This window comes from Equus asinus, chromosome X (assembly GCF_041296235.1).
Source record: "Equus asinus isolate D_3611 breed Donkey chromosome X, EquAss-T2T_v2, whole genome shotgun sequence".
In the NCBI taxonomy this organism is placed as follows: domain Eukaryota; kingdom Metazoa; phylum Chordata; class Mammalia; order Perissodactyla; family Equidae; genus Equus; species Equus asinus.
Genome location: NC_091820.1, coordinates 52,463,577 through 52,491,154, shown reverse-complemented (window position 1 = coordinate 52,491,154; position 27,578 = coordinate 52,463,577). Strand labels below are relative to the sequence as shown.

Here is a 27,578-nt window from a genome sequence, read left to right as displayed (position 1 = left end):
CATTTAAAAGAATTTCCAGCACGTGGTCAGGGCTACATGAGCATTAGCTGTTTGGGGTTGGCTTCCTCAACCCCTCTAACTCAGAGTCAGAGACTAGATTAAGAGAACCTATAAACCAAACAACATGGAAGCCACTACCTACCTTGAAATCCCTTTCCACTAGCTCCCTAGTTTTTGTGTTCTTTACCTATAGCCTTCCTACCACAGATTGCCAAGAAAATGAGTACTGGGACCAATGGGGACACTGTGTCACCTGCCAACTGTGTGGGTCTGGACAAGAGCTCTCCAAGGTAAGTCTCTTGGTCAGGATACTTATTTCTGTTACATCTTAGGAACCAACCTGGCAACTGAGACTGTCCAAGATTAGGAGAGTCAACCCCTCCTTTAGCTAATCCAGTTCGGCAGGCAAAATGTGGAATCCAAAGATTATGACAATAACAGTCACAGCTCCAGCAAGAAGTCAACCTGGCAGAATCAGGGTCAGGGGACAATTCCATGAGATAATGGGGTATCTCAAGAGGAGACATGGAATGCAAAGGCCTAGGAAGACTGTTTGGTATTAGGGAAATCTGCCAACAAAAGCAGAGCCCATCTACTTGGAGTTCAGGATCCAGATATCAGGTCTTGGGAATGGGAAAGACAGAACTGAAAGCTGAAGTGTTGTCTATGTCTTAGAAGGACTAGGCCACTAAGGAAGCTGCGCAAGGGAGGATTCAGTGATGAGGAACTAGGGAGGGTCTAGAATCCCAATTACTGGTAAGGGTCAGAACAAAATGACCGGCAAGGCTCATCCCTGGTTTGCAAAGCTGAAGCTGCTTAATTGTTCCTGCTTCAGGCCACTGTTGGTCCAAGAACCTGGGGGTGGTGTTAAATTTGAAGTACATTAGGGGCCACAAAGGCTGGAAGCAGACAGCTAGCAGATGTTTTCTTCACACACACACACACACACACACACACACATCTTATTTTATACATTTGTTCATTAACTCAGCAATCACTTATTGAATACCTCCAAAGTGGCAGACATTGTTATAGACACTGTGGATATGGCAAAACAGACAAAAATATTTGCCCTCGTGGACCTTACATTTTAATTAGTGAAACAAACAACAAACAAGTTACACACATAGATAAATGAAGACTTTAGATATGAAGGTATGACAAGAATTATATTGTGGTGATCCAATATAGAGTTATTGGGTGGCTACTATAGATCAGGTAGCATGAGAAAGTCTCTCTAAGGAGGCACCTTCTGGGGAGAGGATACAGCAAGTGCAGAGTCCCAAGGTGGGAATGAAGCAGACATGTTCAAGAAAGAGGAAGAAGATTAGTGCCGCTGATGTATGGTGAGTGAGAGGGTGAGTGGTACTCAGTGAGGTCACAGACAGAGGTATGGGCCAAATCATGTGGAGATGGTGAGAATTTTCATTTTCTCTTTAAGTGCACCAGGAACCCTTTGGAGGGTTTTGGGTAGGAGAATGACATGATCTTCTGAATGAAAGAAAATATGGCAATTATTTAGCGCAACTCCTTCCTACCTCCCTATTTCATAGCAACAGATACATCATTAACTCTAAATTTAACTCTCTACTCATAAAATTCTGTACCATGATCTGGTGCCCACATGGTTGGTAAGGGATCGCAAGACCAAGGAAAGGTCATCAGAGATTAGGTCATGCTGGACATTAGGATAGATCCAATGAAATAAGCTGCTTGGATTGACAAAATCTTTTCTAAATATCTCATTGATCTTCATGATAAAAAGTCTTGACACTCCCATAAGAACAATCTCTTACAAATGTTCCTGTCGTGTACATGGCCATTACCTTTAAAGCCATTTGTATTTACAAACCTGAACTTCTCCAAGGGAGAAAAATAGATCTTTCCAGCTGTCAAACTGCTTTTACCAAACTCTCAAAAAGTGGCCCATGATGAAATATACATTTGTCTAGATATGTCTCCGGTTGCCATTTATTTCAGCACCATTAGAAAGCTCAGAGAACATGAATGAATTGCAATATAGTGCTCCTGCAGAAGCTTTATATATAAACAGCTTGTACTTGTATAGCAGTCTGTACTTTATAAAGAGCTCTCATGTGCGTTATCTCATTTGGCTTATAGTCCCATCAAGAAGGTATTATTAATCTCATTTTAGATGAGGAAATTAAAACTCAAAGAGGATGTGTGACTTGCTCAAAGTCACAATGACTCAGTAAAAATAAACACGAGACAGATACACATGGGTGTGAGCTCCAGCCTTGCTGTGGGCAAATTAGTTCATCTCTGACTCAATTAGAATGTACTAAGTTAAAAGTAACATAAAACTTGAGAGTGACTTGAGCTACAAACACATTTATTTATGTAACGCCTGGAGGTAGGGAGCCTTGTGGCTGGTTGAGCAGATCAACAATGTCATCAAGGACCCAGGCTCTTTTTATCCTTCACCTATTTTGTCCTCATGCTTGTGGCCCCTCAGTTGCCACAACGCAAATCATCACATCTTCACACCGTAGTCAAAATCAGGAAGAAGGGGAGGGACAAAGTAGCTTGACTTTTATTAGGGAAGAAGTACTTTCCTATAAGCTCCTCAGCAGATTTCCCCTTATATCTAATGTGCCAGAACTAGGTGCTATAAGTATCTCTAAACTGCAAGGGAGGCTAGGAAAGAAGTATCTCACAAACAGGAATGGGATTGCCATGAATGACTCAGAACAATCAAAAATCAGTTCTTGAGGCTGGTCATCTTGCCACCCAGAATGAAATCAATGTTCTATTAGTAAGGAAGAAAATGGGCAATGACTTTCAGACAAGTAACTAAAAGCATCTGACACAGCCTGGTGTTTTTTTTTTAAAGATTGGCACCTGAGCTAACATCTGTTTCCAATCTTCTTTTTTTCTTCTTCTTCTGCCCAAAGCCCCCCATTGCATAGTTGTATATTCCAGTCGTGAGTGCCTCTGGTGGTGCTAGGTGGGATGCTGCCTCAGCATCGCCTGATGAGCGGTGCCATGTCTGCGTGCCCAGGATCCAAACCAGCAAAACCCTGGGCCGCCAAAGCTGAGCACACAAACTTAACCACTCGGCCATGGGGCCTGCCCCAGCCCCATGTTTTTTATTGTTGCTTTTGTTTAGTTTTAAAGTTCACTTACATGAATTGTAAACATCACTGTAAATAAATTTTTACAGAAAATCAACACTATTTCCTCAATATATATTCTAGAAGTGTAATTACCAAGCTAAATAATGCATACAACTTTAATATTCTTGCAATATATTAGCAGATAACATTTGTGAATTTTTAAAAATAATTTCCATTACAATTAATTTTCAACAGTACATGGAATTCTTATATCTTAGAAGCCTGAGCACATATGAAGAATTCATGTTTCTATCATCTATTAATTTTATGCTTTCCTTTGAAACATTAAATTGCTAATTTATGAGAACTTTGTGATAATTTTTTAAACTATTTTTTGTATTTGATAGGGAAAAACATCAACTTTTTTGTGTTTATTTGTTCATTTGCATTTCCAGTTTTGTGAACTGTTTCTGATTGCTTCTTTTTCTGTTTTATTCATTGTTTATTGTTCATTCTTTAATCAAGCAATGCACTTGAGTAGAAAGACATATACCAGAATATGGAATATTATTTAAGTCTTTTGTATAATGTATAAGATTCTTAAGTCAGAGATAGTTTTGAATTTTGTTTCATTTTATCATCATCTCTTGACTATTACACGTTTTCCCTTGATATATTAATTAGATGACATGTATTAATAAATTCCAAAAATTAAAATATCTTGTATTCCCAGGATAAACCATTTTTGTTTGTGGTTTTGAGTTAAATACCTTTTTATGTTTTATAATATTTCATTTATAATAAATAAATATTCTTATAGCACTATCAGCATCAAAATTTGTATCAGAATTGTACTAGCTTGGTAAAATTAATTAAGAGGATCAATACTTTTCTGGTTATAAAACTGATTAGTAGCAAAAGAATTTTGGGGGCCTTGATTATTCAAAATAATTTCCTTTTCCTCCTAATTAGGAAAGAGGCTCTCAATAAAAGTTTTTCATGATAATTTGTTTTTTAATTTCTTAAGAAATACTTCTTCCATTTATTCAAGAAATTATTATGGAAAACAGTTTGATAGTATTTATTTTTATCCACTATGCCAATCTCTGCTTTTAATTGGTGTGCTCAGACCATTATATTTAAGGTAATTATTGATACATTAGAGCTTAGGTCTACTATTTTTGTTTATTTTCTGTTTCTTGTATCTCTGCTTGTCTTTTCTTACATTCTTGTGTTTACTTGCGCATTTTTTTTAGATCCCATCTTGATTTATTTGTAGTGTTTTTGCATAGCTTTATTAGAGGTCATTCTGCGTATTACAATATACACATGTGACTCAACACTGTACCGGGATCAGTATTTCACCATTTCAAGCAAAGTATGGAAACATTACTTCCATTTAGATTCCTTTACTTCCCCTACGTTTAAATATCATTGTCTTGAGTATCAGATAGTGTTGTGATTTTTCTTTTAATCATTAAACACAATTTATAAAACTCATGAAAAAGAGAGTTTATTTTTGCTCTTCCATTGTTGTTTATTCCTTCCTGATGCTCCAAAATTCCTTCTTTTATCATTTTTTAATTTCTTTCCTGTTTGAAATTTTCTTTCTGTTTGAAGAACTCCATTCTTTAGCCATTCTTTAAGGGTAGATCTACAAGCAACAAATTCTTTTAGTTTTCCTTTCTCTTAGAATGTCTTTATTTTCCCTTCATTCCCTTCATTCACTGTATATAGAATTTACACTTGTAACAGTTCTTTCCTTCTAGCACTTGAAAAATGTTGGCCACTTCCCTCTGGATTCTTTGGCTTCAGAGAGAAACCTACTGTCACTTCAATTGGTGTTGTCTTTAGGTAATGTCATTTCTTTCTGGCTATTTCCAAGATTTTTTCTTTATCTTTAGTTTTCAGAAGTTTCAATATAATGTGTATTAGTGTACATTTCTTTGAATTTGTTCTATTTTGGATTTGCTCATCCTCTTGAATCTATAGGTCTTTTGCCAAATTTGTGAAGTTCTTAGCCTTTCTTATTATGAAAATTTTTTCAGACACATATTATTTTCATCAGACTTGGATGATATTTGGTTGATATAGTTGTTTGATCTTTTGTTATTGTCCCACAGGTCCATGAGGCTTTACTCATTTTAATTTTAGTCTATTTTCTCTGCCTTGTTCAGATGGCATAAATTCTATTGTTCTGTCCTGAAGATAAGTGATTCTATCATCTGTCATCTCCTCTCTACTACTGAGCTCATCTCGTGAATGTTTTTATTTCCATTTGTATTTTTATAATTTTATCTGAAATTATGTATTTTTACAATGGCTATTTCTTGGTTGAGATTTTCTAGCTTTTATTTTGTTTCAAAATAATTTGTAATTGCTTGTTGAAGCCTTTTTTTTGGTGAGGAATATTTGCCCTGAGCTAACATCCTTTGCCAATCTTCTTCTTTTGTTTTTGCTTGAGGAAGATTAGCCTTGAGCTAACATCTGTGCCAATCTTCCCCTATTTTGTATGTGGGATGCTTCCACAGCTTGGCCGATGAGTGGAGTAGGTCTGCGCCCAGGATCCGAACCCTCGAACCCAGGCCGCTGAAGCAGAGCACAGGGAAGTTTAACCACTCAGCCATGGGGCTAGCCCCTTGTTGAAGCATTTTATAATGGCTGCTTTAAAATCCTTATCAGATCATTCCAACATCTGATTCTTCTAAGTATTGGTGTCAGTTGATTGCCTTTTCTCATTGATGTTGTGATTTTCCTGATTCTTGTTATGATGGGAGATTTTATTTTTTATGTCTTGGGCATTTTGTTTAGGCTTAGCAACAGATCCTGGCCTATTTTTGTGAGTATGGTTCTATTGACAATTTAATTTTCAGGGCCTTTATGTTATGATTTTGGTCTGTGTGGTTTATCTGGTGCTGCTGTGGCTCTCACTACTCTTTGCTGGTGCTGCCTGAGGAGTGAAGGAATTTCCATGGGCCACATCACTGGCACATCCTGATTAGAGGAAGGAAGTCTCTGAGTTGTGGAGAGGAAGAGCACTTCCCAGGGCAGATCACTTGTTGTGGTAGAATATCACTTACCAGTGCACCATGGCCACCTGTTTCTAAGCCAGGGAGAAGAGTCTCAGACCCACAGAACAAAGATTCCCCTTGAAAGTAAGCCTTACAGCCTGGTGTCTCTGGTTGTGGATGAAGAGTCTCAGGGCCACAGGGAAGAGGCTTCTCAGCCTGGGTCATTGTTGTGACACAATCATTTATGTCTCAAGTTTGCTTATTTGTGAAACATAGATGATACTGCATACCTTACAGAGTTTCATGGAGAATAAACAAGAATATAAGCCCATGAGGGCAGGGAATTTTGTCTGATTGATTCAGTTATTTAGTCACAACATCCAGAATAGCATCATGGCACATAGTAGTTGCTCAATAAATATTTTCTGAATTAATGAAGAAAATGAAGAGGCGTGCCTGACACATGGTTGATTCTCAGTAAATGCTAGCTAGCTCTCTCCCATCATAAGCTTCTCTAGCAAGTCAACAAGCAAGGAGTCAGGATCGGGTCTTCTGATTCTAGTGCTCTTGATATAAAAAACTTGCCTCCTGTAAGAATAATACCTAATGGTCATTGAGGACTTCCTATGTGCCAGGCATGATGACAGCATATTACACACACACACTCACACATACACACAGACGCACATACTCTCTCTCATTCATTTTAGTTTAAATTGTTTCATTTAAATTTTTAGATTGCTTTATTTTCAATTTAAGCTTGTTTCATAATTATGTAAAATATTTACATTCCTCCAAAGTCAAATCTAGAAAACAAAGAATATTCAAAAATTCTCACTTCCTTCCTTGTCCCATCCAACTTATTCCTTCCTTCCCCTTATAGGTAATTTCCTTCCTCCCTATTTTTTCTAATTTTTAGTTTTATGGCTTATTCTTCTATTATTTCTTTTTGGAATACAAGCAGAAGTGTACGTTTGTGTGTGTGTGTGTACTTGAACCAAGTTCACCTCATCCTTTTTAGATAAATACAGCATACTTTTTTCTATCTTGTTTTTTTTTTTTCACTTAGTATGTGTAGGAGATCCTTCCATTGCATTATATATAAATAGTCCTCATTCCTTTTCACACCTCCAAAATACTCCATTGTATATCTTCCACAGTCATTCAACCAGTATCCTCTTGATGGACAATTTTGCTATTACAAATAGTACTGCAATGAGTAGCCTCATGCCTGCACCTTTTTGTATTGTTGCCATTGTATCTGTGGTATAGATTTCTAGAAGTGAGTTAAACTGTAAATGCTTATGTAATTTTATTAGATATCGCCAAATTCTCCTCCATAAGGCCTCTGCCATTTTGTATCACCACCACCAATATGTCCTCACAGCCTTACCAACAGAGCATGTTGTCAAATTTCTGGATTTTTGTCAATCTAATAAGTAAAAAATGGCACATCAATATTGTTTTATATTTCATTTCCCTCATTATGAGTAAGATTGAGCATCTTTCATCTGCCTAAGAACCATCTATGTTTCTTTTTCTGTGAAGTTTATGTTTAGCTTTCTATAGGGTTGTTGTTTTCTTATTTTTACCAGTTCTATATATTAAGGATATTAATCTTTCATCTGTGGTATAAGATGCAAATATTTTCCCCAGTTTTTCATTTGTCTTTTTATTTTGCTTATAAATGTCTCACACTGCAAAACTTCTTTTGAATTTTTATGTAAGTAAATTAAATTCATCTCTCTCTGTCATATTGTTTCTGGACTTTGAGTTATAGTTAATAAAGATTACTCCTAGATTAAAGAGCAATTCACTTATATTTTCTTTCAGTTACCTGCAGGCTTTCAATTTTTATATTTAAAATCTTGGACCCATTTGGAATTTTTTCTGGTGTATAGTGTGAGAAATGGATCAAATTTTATTGTTTTTCACATGGCTATCCGGTTATCCAAAATGACCCATTAAAAAGGACAACTTTTCCCCATTGATTTAAGGTGCTCCTTTTGTTCATTTTGTCAGCTCATTTAATCTTAACAACTCTATAAGTTAGGTAGCATTATCTCCAATTTGACTCACAAGAAAATTCAGACCTAGTAACTTGCCTGAGGTCACATGGCTGATCAGTGGTAAAGATGGGAGTTGTAGCTAGGTATCCTTGACCCTGGAAACAGGGCTTTGTATCACTACACTGTATTTTCTATTACTTTGATCCTAAGTATGCCCTGTAAAACAAATATGGCATCCATCACCACTCCAATGCTGCATATAATGTAGCGGAGGCTCCAAGAAGACCCTTGCCTTCCTGAGAAACCCAGATCATGAATAAAATGGCCAGTGCTCATGTCAGATAACCCCAAACTATGGGGCCTGTCAGATGCCTGGTATCCAGCAGAGTCAGGTTTTTATGGATGGGATCATTGAAAGTGGAGCTGTAAGGCATTGACTAAGGCCAAATTGAGCAAGCAGTGGGAGAGACTAGTAGGAGTAGTTAGTAGCTGTCTGATGCTCTCTTTTTCCAACCCCTTGGAAAGTACAGCTTATCTGGTATTGCTCTAGTTAGTTCCTGTAACAGATTTATACCAAAAATTTAGTGATATAAAAAATTAGAGGTTCATTTCTAACTCTAGTAAACCCCAAACAATGATGGGGAATGGGAGGATTCTTCTCTGTCATTCAGGGACCCAGACTTATGGAGGTTCTGCCATTTTCTTAACTGTGTTATTGAAATATAGTTCACATATCATATAATTTACCCATTTAAAGAGTATAATTCAATGGGTTTGGTACATTGAATTATTAATTTTTAAAGTTGTGGTAAAATATAAAACATAAATTTTTGCCATTTTAAGTGTGTGGTTCAGTGGCATTAATCACATTTACAATATTGTACAGCCATCACCACTATCTAGTTCCAAGACTTTTTCATCACCCCAAACAGAAACTCTGTCTTCATAAAGTAAGAAGTCCCCCAATCACACCTTCCCCTAGCCCTGTGTATAACTGTTATTTTACTTTCTGTGTCTACGGATTTGCTTAGTCTAGATATTTCATATAAGTGGAATCATACAGTATTTTTCCATTTGTATCTGGCTTATTACACATAGCATAATGTTTTCAATGTTCATTCATGTTGTAGCATGTATCAGTACTTCATCCTTTTCACTGTTGAATAATATTCCATTGAATGTATATATCATATTTTGTGTATCCATTCATCTGTTGATGGACACTTAGGTTGTTTCCACCATTTGGCTATTGTGAATAATGCTGCAATGAACATTGGTATACAAGTATGTATTTGAATACTTGCTTTCAATTCTTTTGGGCATATAATTAGGAGTGGAACTGCTGGGTTATATAGTAATTCTATGTTTAGCTTTTTGAGGAATGACAAAACTGTTTTTCTCAACAGCTGTACCATTTTACATTTCTAGCAGCAATGTACAAGGATTCCAATTCCTCCACATCCTCGCCAACACTTGTTTTTGTTTCATATTCTCAAAAATATCCTACAAGCCATCCTAGTGGGTATGAATTGCTATCTCACTATGGTTTTGATTTGCATTTCCCTAATGACTAATGACATTGAGCATCTTTTCATGTGTTTATTAGACATTTGTATATCTTCTTTGGAGAAGATTCTTTGATGAACACAAGTTTTTCTATTTTTTATGAAGTCCAATATATCCATTTTTTTGTTGTTGCTTCTGTTTTTGATGTCATGTCTAAGGATCCATTGTCAAATCCAAGGTCATAAATATTTACTCCCATGTTTTATTCTAAAAGTTTTATGGATTTAACTCTTATATTTAGGACATTTATTCATTTTAACTTCATACTTTTGCATGTAGAAATCCAGTTATCCCAGCACCATTTGTCAGAGATTGTCTTTTTCTCATTGAATGGACTTGGAACTCTTTCCAAAAATTAATTGGCCAAAGATGTATGGGTTTATTCTTGGACTCTCAACTCTATTCTATTGGTTTATATGTCCAATATAGTGGAATCAGACTGTTTTGATTAATGTAGCTTTGTAGTAATTTTTTAAATAGGGTAGTATAAGTTCTCCAAATTTTTTCTTCTCTTTCAAGATCGTTTTGACTATTTGGGGCCCCTTGCAATTCCCTATGAATTTGAGAATAGGACTTTCCATTTCTTCAAGAAAGGTGATAAAATTTCAACAAGAATTGTGTTGAATCTACACACGACTTTCAGTAGCATTGACATCTTAGCAATTTTAAGTCTTCCTATACATGAACACAAGATGTCTTTCCGTTTATTTATGTCATATTTAATTTCTTTCAGAGACGTTTTGTAGTTTTTAGTGTATAATCCTCTCACTTCCCTGGTTAAATTTATTCCCAGGTATTTTATTCGTTTAAATTCTATGAAATGTAATTGCATTTTAATTTTCTTTTTGAATTGTTTCTTCTTTATGTATGGAAACAAATGATTTTTGTGTGTTGATTGTGTAACCTGCAACTTTTCTGAATTCATTTATGTATTCTTTTTCTAGGGCTGCTACAACAAAATATGACAGATTGGGTGTCTTAAACCACAGAAATGTATTTTCTCACAGTTCTTGAAGCTAGAATTCTGAGGTCAAGGTGTAGGCAGCTTTGGTTTCTACTGAGGCCTCTGCCCTTGGCTTGCTGATGTCTGCCTTATTGCTGTATGTTCACATGGTCATCTCTCTATGCCTGTATGTGTCTGGTGTCTCTCTTTCTCTGTCCCAATCTCTTCTTATAAGGGCACCAGTCATATTAGATTAGAGCTCACCCTAACTACCACATTTTAACTTCTTTCTTGAAAGGTCCCATCTCCAAAATACAGTCACATGCTGAGGTAGCAGGAGTTAGGGCTTCAATATATGAATTTTAGGGTAGGACACAATTCAGCCCATAACAATTTATTAGCTCTAGTAACTTTTAAGTGGAATATTTACAGTTTTCTATGCATAGGATCATGTCGTCTGCAAATAAAGTTTTAATTCTTCATTTCCAATTTGAGTGCATTTTATTTCTTCTCCTTCTTTTGAAAATAGTTCTAACTAGATCTTCTAGTACAATGTTGAATTGCAGTGGTAAAAACGGCCATCCTTTTCTTGTTTCTGATCACAGGGGGAAACATATCAGTCTTTTACCATTGGGTACAGGCATACCTTGTTTTATTGCACTTCACTTTGTTGTGATTCGCAGACATTACAATTTTTGCAAGACTCTCCACCAGCAGAAATATTACAACTTGCTGAAGGCTTAAATGATAATAAGCATTTTTAGCAATGAAATAATTTTTAATTAAGATATGTACATTTTTTTAGACATAATGCTATTGCACACTTAATGGACTACAGCATGGTGTAAACATGACTTGCATATGCACTGGGAAACCTAAAAATTTATGTGACTCACTTTAGTGCAATATTTGCTTTATTGCAGTGGTCTGGAACCGAACCTACCATATGTACAAGTTATGCCTGTATGATGTTAACTGTGGGTTTTTCATATGTGTCTTTTATCATGTTGAGGAAATTTCCCTTTATTTCTAGTTTTCTGAGAGTTTTTAACATGAAAAGGTGTTGGATTTTGTTAAATACTTTTTCTGTGACAATTGAGATGATGGTGTTTTTTTTTCTTTCATTTTATTAATGAGATGTATTACATTGATTGATTTTGTTATGACAAATGACACTTGCATTCTTGTGATAAATCCTACTTGGTGCATAATCCTTTTAATTTGTTATAGGATTCACTGTGCTAACATTTTGTGGACAATTTTTGCATGAATATTCATAAGTGATATTGGTGTGTAATTTTCTTTTCTCATGATGTGATTTTTGTCTGGTGTTTTATCAGTTTATTGCTGGCCTCATAGAAAGAGTTAGGAAGTGTTACCTCCTCTTTAATTTTTGGGAAGATTTTGAGAAAGATCAGTGCTAATTCTTTAAATGTTTGGTAGTTTAAATGTTTAATGTTACTGGTTCACCATTCACCAGTAAAGCCATCTGGTCTTGGGCTTCTCTTCATTGAGAGGTTTATGATTACTGATTTATTGTCTTTACTTGCTACTGGTCTGTTGATATTGCCTATTTCTTCTTGAGTCAGCTTAGGCCATTTGTGGATTTCTGGTAATTTGTTTATTTTATCTAGATTGTCTAATTTGTTGGTGTATAATTGTTCATAATACTCTTTTATAATCCTTTTTCATTTCTATAAGGTTGGTAGTAATATCTCCACTTGCATTTCTGATTTTAGTTATTTGCATTTTCTCCCTTTTTCCTTTGTCAGTATAGCTAAAGGATTGCCAACTTTGTTGAACTTTTCAAAGAATCAACTTTTTATTTCATTGATTCTATTATTTTTCTACTCTCTATCTCCACTCTAATCTTTACTATTTCCTTCCTCCTGCTAGCTTTGGGTTTAGTTTGCTCTTCTTTTCAAGTTCCTTGAGGTGTAAAGTTAGATTATTAACTTGAGATTTTTTTTCTTTTTTAATGTAGGCATTTACAGGTATAACTTTACCTCTGAATACTACTGCCTTTGCTGTATCCCATAAATTTTGATATGTTGTGTTTTTATTTTTATTAATCTTTAAGTAATTTCTAGTTTCCCTTCTGATTTTTTTCTTTGACCCATTGGTTGTTCAAGAGTGTAGTTTTTAATTACCAATAGATAGCCTTTTCAACAAAGAGTAGGGAAACAATAAGACGACGATATGGAATAAAGTGAACATTGACACAAACTACAATTTTCACAAAATTCACGTAGTATTATTTATAATTTTATTTATTTTTTCAGCTTTATATAGGTATAATTGACAAATAAAATTGTAATATATTTAAAGTGTGCAATATGATGATTTGACATACGTATACATTGTGAAAGGATTCACTGTTGAATTAACACATTCATCACCTCACATATTTACCCTTTTTTTGATGAGACACTTAAGTTCTGCCCTTATGAAATTTCAATTGTACAGTACAGTATTTTCAACTATAGTCATCATGTTATACATTAGATCCTCAGACCTGATTCATCGTATAACTAAAACTTTGTATTCTTTTATCAGCCTCTCCCTATTTCTGCTAACATTCTACTTTCTGGTAACCACCATTCTACTCTCTTTTCTATGACTTTGACTTTTTTTTTCCTTTTTAGATTCTATATATAAGTGATGCTATGCAGTATTTGTCTTTTTCTGTCTGGCTTATTTTACTTAGCATAATGTCCTCCAGGTTCATCTACATTATGGCAAATGGCAGAATTTCCTTCTTTTTTTAAGACTGAATATATCTCACATTTTCTCTATCCATTCATCTGTTGACACTCTTAGGTTGTTTCCATGCTCTGGCTGTTGTGAGTAATGTTGCAATGAACATGGATGCTTTTGAATGTCCTAATTTCCCAAAGAATCTTTCTCAGGTTTGCTCCTGGATTTATGCAGTCTATTGTGTGTCTTTATCCAACTTCTTGCCCAGGCATCTGTGGTTTTTTAGTTTTCTTTGTAACATTTTTTAACTAATATCCACTCCTTTTTCAGTCTACATTCTGAATTGAGTGAAACAGAGGTGAGAACCTGGTATCTATCCTTCAGGCCCCAGACAAGTTAGAACAGACATACACAATAATTTGTGAGTAAGTTTTGCTCAGCACTCTGGAACTAGGGATGAGGGTCTCACACTAGGAACACAGGCTCCTGCTACTTTAAGACTGCCTCCACTTTAGGACCAGTGCTGCTCTGTGAAGAAGGGTGCAGTAATGGAAAGTAAAAATCGCACAAAATCTTCCCATCATTTTCAAATTGCCTTTTTCTTGAGTCAGCATTTGCTTCATTGCTGTAAGTTTTTAACTGTTTTCCAGAGTTCTGAAACATTGAGTCTGAGAATTTCTGCTTGCATTTCTGTTTCTGTGAGGAAATGAGAGATTGGAGCTGCCACCTCTTCCATTTTCCTGATGTCCCCTGTCATTTTTAGTATATTGATTTCAGCATCTCCTTGGGGGTCCCTATGAACCATAAAATTAAAGTATAAAGAAAATTAAGGAGATTTTACATATAAAATAAGTATAAAGAAAAAAACAGGCAGTTTTGTGGCCAGGCCTGGGACAGGCATACATCAATTTACTCATATTCCATTGGATAGAAATTAGGCACATAGACCCACCTAACTGCCCTGGGGTTAGGGAATTTCAGCTAGTGATATTTCCAGGAGAAAAAAGAATGAGTTTGGTGAACAACCAGTCAGCTTCTGCCACAACTAACAAATAGCTAATATCCTTTGATAACTAGAGTTGTGTCTTTGAGAAAGAGCTATGACATATCAGGCAGGAGCCTTGTTCCCAGGTTAGAGTGTCAGAGATGGAAAAATATTTAGAGACCATCTATTTCAATCTCCTCAGATGTTGGGGCCTCTGATGCCCAGAAATGGAAAGGAGTTGGCCAGAGTCACACTGAGTCAATATTAAACCTGAAACAACAGCCAGCTGGATCACTCATCTCTCCTCTACACCATTGGCATTCAAATTTTTTTTTTTATTGAGTTAATGATAGGTTACAATCTTGTGAAATTTCAGTAGTACATTATTGTTTGTCAGTCGTGTTGTAGATGCACCACTTCTCCCTTTGTGCCCAGACCCCACCCCCCCTTTCCCCTGGTAGCCACTAATCTGGTCTCTTTGTCTACATTTTTAAATTCCTCATATGAGTGGAGTCATACAGAGATTGTCCTTCTCTATCTGGCTTATTTCACTTAACATAATTCCCTCAAGGTCCATCCATGTTGTTGCAAATGGGACGATTTTGCTCTGTTTTACGGCTAAGTAGTATTCCATTGTATATATATACCACATCTTCTTTATCCAGTCATCTGTTGATGGGCACTTTGGTTGCTTCCATGTCTTGGCTATTGTAAATAATGCTGCAATAAACATTGGGGTGCATAGGACTTTTGGAATTGCTGACTTCAAGCTCTTTGGGTAGATACCCAGTAGTGGGATAGCTGGGTCATACGGTAGTTCTATTTTTAATTTTTTGAGGAATCTCCATACTGTTTTCCATAGTGGCTGCACCAGTTTGCATTCCCACCAGCAGTGTATGAGGGTTCCTTTTTCTCCACAACCTCTCCAACATTTGCTACTATTAGTTTTAGATATTTTTGTCATTCTAAGGGGTGTAAAGTGATATCTTAGTGTAGTTTTGATTTGCATTCCCCTGATGATCAGCGATGATGAACATCTTTTCACGTGCCTATTTGCCATCCATATATCTTCTTTGGAGAAATGTCTGTTCATGTCTCCAGCCCACTTTTTAATCGGGTTGTTTGATTTTTTGTTGTTGAGTTGTGTGAGTTCTTTACATATTATGGATATTAAGCCTTTGTCAGAGATATGACTTGCAAATATTTTTTCCCAGTTAGTGGGTTGTTTTTTTGTTTCAATCCTGTTTTCATTTGCCTTGAAGAAGCTCTTTAGTCTGATGAAGTCCCATTTGTTTATTCTTTCTATTGTTTCCCTTCTCCGAGAAGACATGGTGTCTGAAAAGATTCTTTTAATACACATGTCAAAGAGTGTACTGCCTACGTTTTCTTCTAGTAGCCTTATGGTTTCAGGTCTCACCTTTAGGTCTTTGATCCATTTTGAGTTTATTTTGGTGAATGGTGAGAAAGAATGGTCAATTTTCATTATTTTACATATGGCTTTCCAGTTTACCCAGCACCATTTGTTGAAAAGACTTTCTTTTCTCCATTGTATGCCCTCAGCTCCTTTGTCAGAGATAAGCTGTCCATAGATGTGTGGTTTTATTTCTGGACTTTCAATTCTGTTCCATTGACCTGTGCACCTGTTTTTGTAGCAGTACCATGCTGTTTTGATTACTGTAGCTTTGTAGTATGTTTTCAAGTCAGGGATTGTGATGTCTCCCGTTTTGTTCTTTTTTTCTCAGGATTGCTTTAGCAATTTGGAGTCTTTTTTTGCCACATATGAACTTTAGGATTCTTTTTTGTAATTCTGTACAGAATGTCATTGGGATTCTGATTGGGATAGCATTGAATCTGTAAATTGCTTTAGGTAGAACAGACATTTTCACTATGTTTATTCTTCCAATCCACGTACATGGAATGTCTTTCCATCTCCTTATGTCATCATCCAATTCTCTCAGAAAGGCCTTGTAATTTTCATTGTATAGGTCTTTCAATTCCTTAGTTAAATTCACCCTGAGGGATTTTATTCTTTTTGTATTGATTGTGAAAGGTATTGTGTTCTTGAGTTCTTTTTCTGTTAGTTTGTTATTAGCACATGGAAATGCTACTGATTTATGTAAATTAATCTTATACCCTGCAACTTTGCTGTAGTTATTGATTACTTCTAAGAGTTTTCCAATGGATTCTTTGGGGTTTTCTATATATAAGATCATGTCATCTGCAAACAGTGAGAGTTTCACTTCTTCCCTCCCTATTTGGATTCATCTGATTCCTTTTTCTTGCCTGATTGCTCTGGCCAGGACCTCCAGTACTATGTTAAATAAGAGTGGTGATAGAGGGCATCCTTGTCTCGTTCCTTATTTCGGGGGGATGGCGCTCAGTTTTTGCCCATTGAGTATGATGTTGGCTGTGGGTTTGTCATATATGGCCTTTATTATGTTGAGGTTTTTCCTTCTATCCCCATTTTGTTCAGAGTTTTTGTCATAAATGGCTGTTGGATCTTGTTGAATGCTTTCTCTGCATCTATTGAGATGATCATGTGGTTTTTATTCCTCAGTTTGTTGATGTGGTGTGTCACATTGTTTGATTTGTGGACGTTGAACCATCCCTGTGTCCCTGGTATGAATCCCACTTGATCATGATGTATGATCCTTTTGATGAATTGCTGAATTCTGGTTGCCAGAATTTTGTTTAGAATTTTTGCATCTATGTTCATCAGCAATATTGGTCTGTAGTTCTCTTTTTTCGTGGTCACCTTGTCAGGCTTTGGTATCAGTGTGATGTTGGCCTCGTAGAATGTGTTAGGAAGTGTTCCATCCTCCCTAATTTTTTCGAATAGCTTGAAAAGGATAGTTATGAAATCCTCTCTGAAAGTTTGGTAGAATTCCACAAGAAAGCCATCTGGTCCTGGGGTTTTATTCTTTGGGATGTTTTTGATTGCTGTTTCAGTCTCTTTCCTTGTGATTGGTCTGTTCAAATTGTGTGCTTCTTCTTGAGTGAGCTTTGGGAGATTGTAGGAGTCCAAGAATTTATCCATTTCCTCTAGGTTATCCATTTTGTTGGCACATAATTTTTCATAGTATTCTCTTATAATCCATTGTATTTCTGTGGAGTCTGTTGTTATTTCTCCTCTTTCATTTCTGATTTTGATTATTTGAGCTTTCTCCCTTGTTTTCTTTGTAAGTCTGGCTAGGGGTTTGTCAATTTTATTTATCTTCTCAAAGAACCAGCTCTTTGTTTCATTGATCCTTTCTACTGCCTTTTTCGTTTCAATAGCATTTATTTCTGCTCTGATTTTTAATATTTCTCTCCTTCTGTTGACTTTGAGCTTTGTTCTTCTTTCTCTAATTCGGTTAGGTCTAGTTTAAGATTGCTTATTTGGGATTTTTCTTGTTTGTTAAGATGTGTCTGTATTGCAATGAGTTTTCCTCAATACGGCTTTTGCTGTATGCCATATGAGTTGGTATGGCATGTTATCTTTTTCCTTTGTCTCCAGGTATTTTTTAATTTATTCTTTAATTTCTTCAATGATCCATTGCTTGTTCAGTAGCGTATTGCTTAGTCTCCACATCCTTGTGCCTTTATCAGCTTTTTTCATTTAATTAATTTCTAGCCTTATAGCATTATGATCGGAGAAGACACTTGTTATTATTCCAATTTTTTAAAATTTGTAGAGGCTTGCCTTGTTTCCCAACATATGGTCTTTCCTTGAGAATGTTCTGTGCGTGCTTGAGAAGAATGTGTATTCTGCAGCTTTTGGATGAAGTGTTCTGTATATGTCTAGTAAGTCCAATTGCTTTGGTTATTCGTTTAGCTCCACTATTTCCTTGTTGATTTTCTGTCTGGATGATTTGTCCATTGATGCGAGTGGGGTGTTTAGGTTCCCCTACTATTATTGTGTTATTTTTGATATCTTCTTTTAGGTTTGTTAATAGTTGCTTTATGAACTTTGGTGCTCCTGTGTTGGGTGCATAGATGTTTATAAGCGTTATTTCTTCTTGATGCAGTGTCCCTTTGATCATTATATATTGCCCCTCTTTGTCTCTCTTTACCTGCCTTATTTTGAAATCCGTTTTGTCTGATATAAGTACTGCAACACCTGCTTTCTTTTGCTTGCTATTAGCATGAAATATTGTCTTCCACCCCTTCACTCTGAGCCTGTGTTTGTCCTTGGGGCTGAGGATGTGTTTCCTGGAGGCAACAAATTGTTGGATCTTGTTCTTTAATTCATTTTGCCTCTCTGTGTCTTTTTATTGGAGAGTTCAATCCGTTTACATTGAGGGCGATTATTGATACATGTGGCTTAATGCTGTCATTCTGTCACTTGTTATCTGGTTTTCCTGCATTACCTTTGTTTCTCTTCCTGTGTGTTTTAGCCTACCCATTGACATCTGCAATTTATTATGCTAGGTTTCTTAGATTTTTCCTTATTTATGTTTTGTGTCTCTGTTCTGTTTTTTAGTTTAGTGGCTACCATGAAGTTTGTATTTAGAATCTCATGTATAGTATAGTCTATTCTCTGGTGGTCTCTTACTTACTTGGCCTAGACTGATTAAGTTCCTTTCCTCTTCCCCTCCTAAATTATTATTTTCATCTCTTATTTCAACTCATGTTATGAGTCTGTAGTCAGAGTGATAAGATCGTCTTTACTTTGGTGGTTTCCTTACCTTTATCCTAATGCTATAGTTGAATATTTGCTATCCTATTCTGGTTCTATCTATCTGTCTCCCTACTCTGTGGTTTGTGACCCCTTTCTCCTTTTTTTTCTTTTTTCAGGTATGAGAGCCTTCTTGAGGATTTCTTGTAGTGTGGGACTTTTGGTTACAAATTCCCTTAACTTTTGTTTGCCTGGAAAAGATTTAATTTCTCCCTCATATCTAACGGATATTTTTGCTGGATAGAGTATTCTTGGCTGAAGATTTTTATCCTTTAAAGTTTTGAATATGTCACTCCATTCTCTCCTAGCTTGTAAGGTTTCTGTAGAGAAATCTGCTGAGAGTCTGATAGGAGTTCCCTTGTAGGTTATTTTCTTCTGTCTTGCTGCTCTGTGTATTCTTTCTTTGTCTTTCATTTTTGCCATATTTACTACTATGTGCCTTGCAGTAGGTCTTTTTACATTGACAAATCTAGGAGATCTGAAAGCTTCCTCCACACACATTTCTCCCTCAATCCCTAGATCTTAGAAGTTCTCTTCTATAATTTCCTTAAGCACACTTTTTGCTCCATTTTCCTTTTCCACGTTCTCAGGAATTCCTATGATCCTCAAATTCATTCTCCTCATTGAATCTTCTATCTCTCTGATACTTTCCTCATTCATTTTAATCCTTAGCTCTCTTTCTTCTTCTGTCTGGAGCCATTCAGCCTGTCTATCTTCGATTATGCTAATTTTCTCCTCTATGGTGTCTACATGGGCATTCAGGGAATCTGTATTCTGTTTCATCTTATCCATCATATTTTTCATCTCTAGTATTTCTGTTTGATTCTTCTTTATAATTTCAATCTCTTTTGTGAAGTAACTCCAGAACTCATTGACTTGTTTCTCTATCTTTCCCTCTACCTCATTGAGTTTTTTGATGATAGCTACTCTGCACTCATTTTCACTTAGTTTACCTATTTGCAAGTCCTCAGGACTTAATTCTGTATTTTTATTGTTTTTCTTCTGGTCTGGAGCTTTTATAAATTGCTGAATGGTAGAGCAGCGGTTTTTGCACATGATGGTTGTAGTCGGTTGCAGTTACAGCCTGTTGCCACTAGATGGGGATCGAGAGCTGCGAGTTCTGAGCTCTCTGCCTTTGGGCAAGATGGCAGCACAAAGCGTGGTCGGCAGGGAGGAGGTGAGCTTTTTCTCGTGCGCCGATCTGGATTCTGATCCGCTACCGTTCTGTGGTCTCCCAGGGCCCTGGCATGATGAGGTCCCCGTGCACGGAAGCTTTCCCCTGTCAGTGGGTTTCCACTACACTGGCGGCGGGAGTCTTGGACAATCCCCAGTCATGCGACCCCTCCCCTGCTCATTCCCACACCCTCAGCAGTGACCCCGGTCTCTAGAGGAGGGAGCGAAGTTCTCTCCTACCCCGTTCCAGCTCTTCCGAGGCCGGCTGCAACATCTCCATCCTCTGTGGTTTTGTTTCTGTAGTTCTGTGACAGTCTGGCATTAGGATTATTGGCTGAAATTCAGTTTTTCCAATCCTTTGTTGTAGTTTGGAGGGGAGAGAGCCCCAGGTCAGCTCACCTGCCATTTTGCTCCGCCGGCATTCAAACATTTTTGACCACTGACCAAGAGTAAGAAATAAATTTTCATCACAACCAAACACATACTTACCTATATTTTATCTGTAAAAGTTTCACAAAACAATACTGAGGTAGGTGGTGATTACAGCTATTTGTCAAGTATTTCCAGCTCCCCACTTTCAAGCATATTGTAGAATTGCACTTTCTTTTACTCTCATAGTTATTAATGAACAGGTGATATGTGTGGTCAAGGACAGGTTAGCCAAGTGAAATCAGTCATTTCTGGAGAAAAACTTTAAGAGGCAGCGCACAGTTCATAATGTTTTCTTTTCCTTTATGCTCCAATCATAGAAGCACAAAAATGAAGCTTCTGTCACCCCGGGTATCCCAGTGAGGATAATGTAAAGCACAGCCCCCAGGAAAGCTCTAGTAGGCAAACAGTGTGAGTGAGAAGTAAACTTTTCTTCTTTGAAGATACCGAGATTTAGAGTTTGCTTTTTGCCATAGCATAGCCTAGTCTATGCTGACTGATATAAATACCTATCTTTAGTACATGCTGTGCACTCTGATATTTGATGTTGTTATTTTATTTTCTCTTATTTCAATTTTCAATGCTGGTTGCAAGCTAGTAAATTGATTTCATAACTTGGTAATGGGTTGCAACTTGAAGTTTGTAAAATACTACACTATGTAGTGTCCACTTGTCCCATAACTGATCCTCTCTCAAAGTTCCTGTAGAGCAATATTAATGACTCCCATCTCTCTACAGGATTGTGGTTATGGAGAAGGTGGAGATGCCTACCTCACAGCCTCCCCTGCCCACAGATAGAAAAGCAGCTGGGGCCACCACAGATGTCAGACTTGTATCACCTGTGCTGTCATCAATCATGTCCTGAAGGTCAATTGCACAGCTACCTCTAATGCTGTCTGTGGGGACTGTGTTTCCAGGTTAGCCCACTGTATGAGGCCAAAGTCTTCTGGGCCTTCCATAGCCCTTGGAGGTCTCTCTCATCCTTACCTCTAAGAGCCTAGCTGAAGTACTCTGTCCATATCATGATAAGTTTAAGTTCTCATGAGGAAGTAGCAGTGTCTTCCCAAGATCCCCCCGTAAAGTGTTTAGTACATGGTCTGCCACAGATAAGTACCTAACAGCTTTTTCATCATGCTGGCATGCTTAGCCCAAGCCCAAGATTCAAGATAAATCTCACTGCAAACCTAAAAGAAATTAGGAAGCAGTTGGTGTCAAAACACTGCTCCCCTCCCTTGTAAGACTATTCCCCCTTTTGGCTATAGGGTATGGTGAACAGGCAAAATTGTGGAGTGCCTGGGACTCTAAGTCAGAAACAGACATAGAGACAGAGAACTTATTAGGGGTGGTGGTAGGTTCTGGCTGTCAGAAGGGCAAGACTTTTACAAGCTACCTATGGTTTCAGGAAGGACCAGTCCAAGTGCATTGTTTGTTTAATCATCTTGCCTTTCCTTATTACTCTGACCAAAGATTCCACCAAAAGACATGCATTGGAGGCCTGCAGGACCAAGGGTGCATTCCATGCATGAAGCAAATCCCCACCTCTGAGGTTCAGTGTGTGTATCCAGTTCTTTTCTGTCCTTTCCTCCCCAACCCAATGGGTAGCAGCAAGATGGGGTAGTAAAGTCTTCCTCTACCCCCTCATAGTCCTTCTTGTAGATTGGCAAAGGAATCAGTTAAATTTGAATCCTGGTTTCACAATGTATTGTGTAACTGTGTAACCCTCTGCAAATCATAGAAACTCATTGAACCTCATTTCCTTCATCTGAAAAAATATATAAATCATTGTTCCTCATACATTATGTGATGGTTGTCTAGGTCTGATGAAATACGAGATTTATAAAGCACTTTATAATTTATAACATTTGTACAATTCTGGATGATGATGATGATGATGATGATTATATGAGGTTTATAGGAGTCCCTAGTGCTTGGGACTAGTAAAAGCCTGAATGAAGTAGTAGGATCGAATCTATGCCCATATCACTATCCATTTATCTGTCTGTCTATCTATCATTATCTATCTACATATGTCTACTTATTCATTTTAAATTATTGATTTTGTTAAATCATGAAATATTTCAAATATGTAGAAATATTTAAAATGCAAAAAAAATTAAAAATGCTCAGTTAACCTCCAGAATTAATAAATCTTAACATTTTGCATATTTGCTTCAGATTTTTTTAAAAGGAACAAAGATTTCACAGGTTTAATGGAATTCTCTTTTTGCTCCTCTCCCTAGAGGCAACCACTATCACAAAATTGTATGTATCTTGTTGGTAGGCTATGCTACAGTAACAAACACACAAATGTCAGTGACTTAATACAATAAAAGTTTATTTTTCACTATGCAAAGACCTTCTTCCATATTGTGACTATACCATCTAGACCATGTAGCTTCCAGGTTAAGGGACAGGAGAGGCAATGGAAGAAACATACTACATCTTATCTACTTCAGTCTGCAAGTAAGACACATTACTTCCACTCCCACTATGACTCTGCCATACTCTCCACCTGTGTTTTAATATTTGTATTCTTTTATGGTGTATGTATATATTTATAGGCAAGATATGTTATTATTTTATGTTTTATATAAATATCAAGGTATACACTCTCTTTCTAAAATTTGCTTTTCCCCTCTGGGTTATTTGTATTGATCCACACAGGTCTTTTATTTTAAGCGATATATTATAATATTACATCATAGGATTATACCATGACTTATTTATCCTGTGCCATACTGATGAACATCTTAGTTTGTTTCCATTTTCTAGGTTATATAACTAGATGTAACATGGAGAGACCATAGGATATGTGTATCTTCAAATAATTGTACTAATTTATATGGCAGTATATGAGTTCCTCTGCTTTGTTCTTCATACTTTAGCCTGCTCTACAAAGAAGTAAAACCAGGTTAGCAGGCCTAATTGAGGAAGGCTCTAGGTAGAGGCAATGTCCTGAAGAAGTCCAGGCCCAGTGTCAGGGTGATTATTGACTGCCCACACTGACTGACCTCCCCCACTTTCTTGTCTCACAGGTGCCTTCCTGTTGAGCTTAGTGGAGGCAGATGTACCCACGGTTCCCCCTCAGAAGGCCACACTTGTTGCACTGGTGAGCAGTTTCCTCATGGTGTTTACCCTGGCTTTCCTGGGGCTCTTGTTCTTCTACTGCAAGCAGTTCTTTAACAGACATTTCCAGCATGGTAAGAATAGCTGCTTCACGTATTACATGAATCACGAGCAAGGCCCTAATTATCAAAAGAGAGAAATTTTCTGGGGTTGAGAGATAATGGGCCTTCCCTACAGTGCTGAAAAATCCCAGGAGTGGACTATTTGGAGGTGGCAATAGAAAGCACTGGACTTCAGAGATGACCAAGACCAAACCTGCTAGTTTATGGGACCTGGTTCATTAACATACAGGGATTCATAAAGGAACATAACATCACTGGAAAATCCTTGGGAAAGGAATTCTGGAGACCTAGGTTCTAAATTTACCTCTAAATCACTGTGCAACTTTAGACAAGTCATCTAGTTTCTTTGAGCCTCTTTCTCCCTGATCTTTAAAATAAGAGATGGAATTTGATTTATTGGTTTCTTAGTTCTTTTCCAATTCTTCATTTCTACTGATAGGTATAGATTCTGGAACATATCAGAAATGGAGGAAGGCTGGCTGGATTTGAGATATGACTGTAATAAAAGTAGGTGAGGTCTTAGGCAACTTTTATCAGTATGGTAACATCCAAAATGTGGGTAACTGAGAGCCCAGTGTCCACAGGAGTTGGCAAACCTAGACTTTTTACCCCAAACAATAATGATACCCAAAGGGGCCTGGCTCAGCCCATAGGTGATGGTCATGTGAAATTCCAGATGGAAGGTCGTATTTAAAATCAGGAGTAACATTGTGATCTGTTTTCAGTAAAACTCCAGCCATTAGCCAAGATGGAACAGAAAGTCCAGGTCACTGAAGGCAAAGATGGAGGAGGTGGGATAGTGGCTTGCCAGGACTGGGCAAGGGGTTATAACTCTAGCCAATTGTACTGAGGCTCAGTGCAACTTCATTGCCATCAAGAGAACTGAGAGCTAGGCAGAGACATCAAAACAGGAACCCAGGCTAATGAATGGAGTTAATTTAATAAGGAAGGGGGAGCATAAAGTACTATATACATGAGTGCTCAGTATTCTTCCTCAGGCCACTGTATACCGGGCCCAAAACAGCATAACTTTTTTTTAAACTCTATTTGTGTAGTAAGATCCTTCTTATATAGATCTGCCTTGGTCAGTTTGGCTGTAGGGTCTGCCAGATGATATTCAAAAAGCCTAGAAGATATGTTTTGCCATACCTCTGCCTTGAGGGGAAGTTAATCTAGCATTTTGTCGGCTGCAGGGAGCTGAGGGAACACTGTTGTCCCTTTATGATCCTTCTCAAACTCTACTTCTCTCTCTTCTACACTTTAGTGGCTCCTGAAACGTTGTGGCTCAGGGTAGACCATCCATCTCTGACCTTGAAGGCCAGTTTCTCATATAAGTGCTGTTGCCCATTCCATGGGCATGGGCATGAAATGCGGGCAATGAAGCATTTGGGGTTCAGGGCCCAGACAGAAGATAAGGCAACATCTGAGAGCTGCCTGTTTCCCTCCTCCTGCCTCAGGAGATGAGAAATGAATAACCCTTCTCTGCTCATCCTGTGTCCTCAAGATAATGATTCAGTACCTTTCTCTGGGGATATGAGGGCAGACAGATCCCTCAGGATCTCCATAGGGGAAAGAGAGTTAGAAATTTTCTCGTTTCGGGAAGGTGTTTATTAGGAATCACTGACTTACATGCATACTAGGGTTGTATAGGTGAGATTAATATGTGAATTAGATCCAATAAGATGCAACAGAGAGGAATAGGATCTGTGGCAAATTGAAAAGTTCATCCCCTATCTAAAGGGGAATCTACCATTAAGCTCCAGCTGTTTGTTACCATGTGAGAATATTCAGTATTTCAAGATCTTCTGAATTTTCAAGAGAAGCCAAAAATCTGGAATTTTGTATGACATAGTTTTAAGCTCTGGCAATGAGTTCTAACAAAAACCAAAACCACAGCTATGATGTGGAGGTGAAACAAATACACACCCCATAGGCTTTCAGTTTGTAACCTGATGTTGAATCAGACTTATGCATGAAGGACTATTACTTTTCTATCACCGTCATAACAAGTCATCACAAATTTAAGGGCTTAAAATGACATCTATTTATTATCCCATCATTTCCATAGGTCAAAAGCTTGGTAGGCTCAGCTGGATTTCTGCTTAGAGTCTCACAAGGCCAAAATCAAGGTGCTGGCAGGGCCACATTATTTTCTTTAAGCTCCAGGGGAGAATTCACTTCCTAGATTATTCAAGAAGATGGAGGAATTCAGTTTCTTTCAATTATAGGGCTAAGGTCCCATTTCCTTGGTGACTGTCAGCTAAGGGCCATTCCTAGTTTCTAGAGACCGCCCACATTCTTTAGCTTATGACATCTTTCCATTTTCAAAGCTAGCAATGGTTGGTCAAGTCATTTTCATATCACATCTCTCTGACTCTTCTGCCTTCCTGTTCTGCTTTTAAGGACACATATGATTACATCTGGCCCACTTGGGTAATCCAGAATAATCTTTCTATTTTAAGGTCTATAGTCTTAATTAAATCTGCCAAATGACTTTCACCATATAACATACACAGGCATAACACAAGGGAATGAAGATCATCTTGGAGCGTGTCAAAATCCTGCTTCCCACAAAGGGTTTCTCTTTCTCTGGAGAAATTGACTCTTCTCCCTGATCCGCCACCAGGTAGCCTCAATCGGATACCCCAATGTAAGTATGTTTCTCAACTGTGTCACCTCAGCCTGGTGCTAGGTGCTGTGGTCCCTACGGAGTAAAAACAGAGCTCTAGCTCCCAGACCCTTCCCCATCTTGTGCTGAGAATCAGATGCCCCACTGAGAGAAGCCCCTGCCTTTGGGTGACCCAGTGGCTTTCTGCTTCAAGTTGCAGGATGTCTGCTGCAGTTTGAGGCTGACGAGGCAGTGGAGGAGGAATCTCTCTTCTATGTTAGCACCTGGCCAGAAGACCAGTCCTGAGTCCGCACTGAGTAAAAGCATGTTTGAAACCCAGCCACTCAACCCCAACCTGGATGATGACTGCAACTCGACTCATGACTTCCCCACACAGGAGTTTTTTACCATGGCCTCCTGCACCTCAGAGAGCCACTCCTATTGGGTCCACACTCGCATCAAATGCACAGAGCTGGACCTGCAAAAGTTTTCCAGCTCTGCCTCCTATACTGGAGCTGAGACCTTGGGGGTGGGGGCACAGCTGAAAGCTCTGGAGAAAGTCTGGAGCTCAATGTGCCTTTTGAAGTCCCCAGCCCTTAACTCTACTGAGGTGAGCTGGAAAGGTAGGGCAGAAAGACCAGAAATTGGAGACCACCCCCAAAGAATCCTCCTCTGGAGTACTGTTGTTCAACAGGGCTTGGTGTAGAGGAACAGCAAGCTAGGAACACTGGCAGATGGAGGGGCAACAGTGGTGTTGCTCATCTTTTGAGCCAGTCAGTCAGACATCACATTTCTGGGCTCACAGTTGTCAAGGAACTGGACAAGTTGACATGACACCAGTCTCTCTATTCTGGCCTTTTACAAGCTCTCTCAGGGCCCCACTGTCTAATAGTCATATTCAGCTATCTCCCCTCAGGTGTACAAGCACCATGGCACAGTGGAAAAATATACAACTCCTAGCATCTGGCAACCCTATATTTCAAATCTACCTCCATTCCTTAATAGCTATGTGAACCTTGTGTAAGTTACTTCACCTCTCTGAGCCTTGGGTCCTCCATCTGTAAAAAGTAGAAAGTACTACTCACTTCATAAATTCCCGTGAGAGCTGAACGAAAAGTGTATGTGCAAGTCCCTTTTACAGTGCCTGATGCATTAAAGATGTTTAAACAATGTTAGTTTTTCTTCCCCTCACCCACCTCCAGTCACAATGTACGCATCCCTCCACATCCACTACA

At 37.8% G+C, this 27,578-nt stretch overlaps 1 protein-coding gene across 1 annotated transcript; it reads left to right on the top strand.

Moving 5' to 3' along the window:
- Positions 1-219: 219 nt before the first annotated feature.
- On the top strand, positions 220-26,943 carry EDA2R (ectodysplasin A2 receptor). Its single transcript, XM_070503224.1, is given in 5 exon segments — positions 220-290; positions 23,583-23,656; positions 26,564-26,622; positions 26,624-26,869; positions 26,872-26,943. Coding segments are annotated over 5 exon segments (522 nt in total).
- Positions 26,944-27,578: the final 635 nt, after the last annotated feature.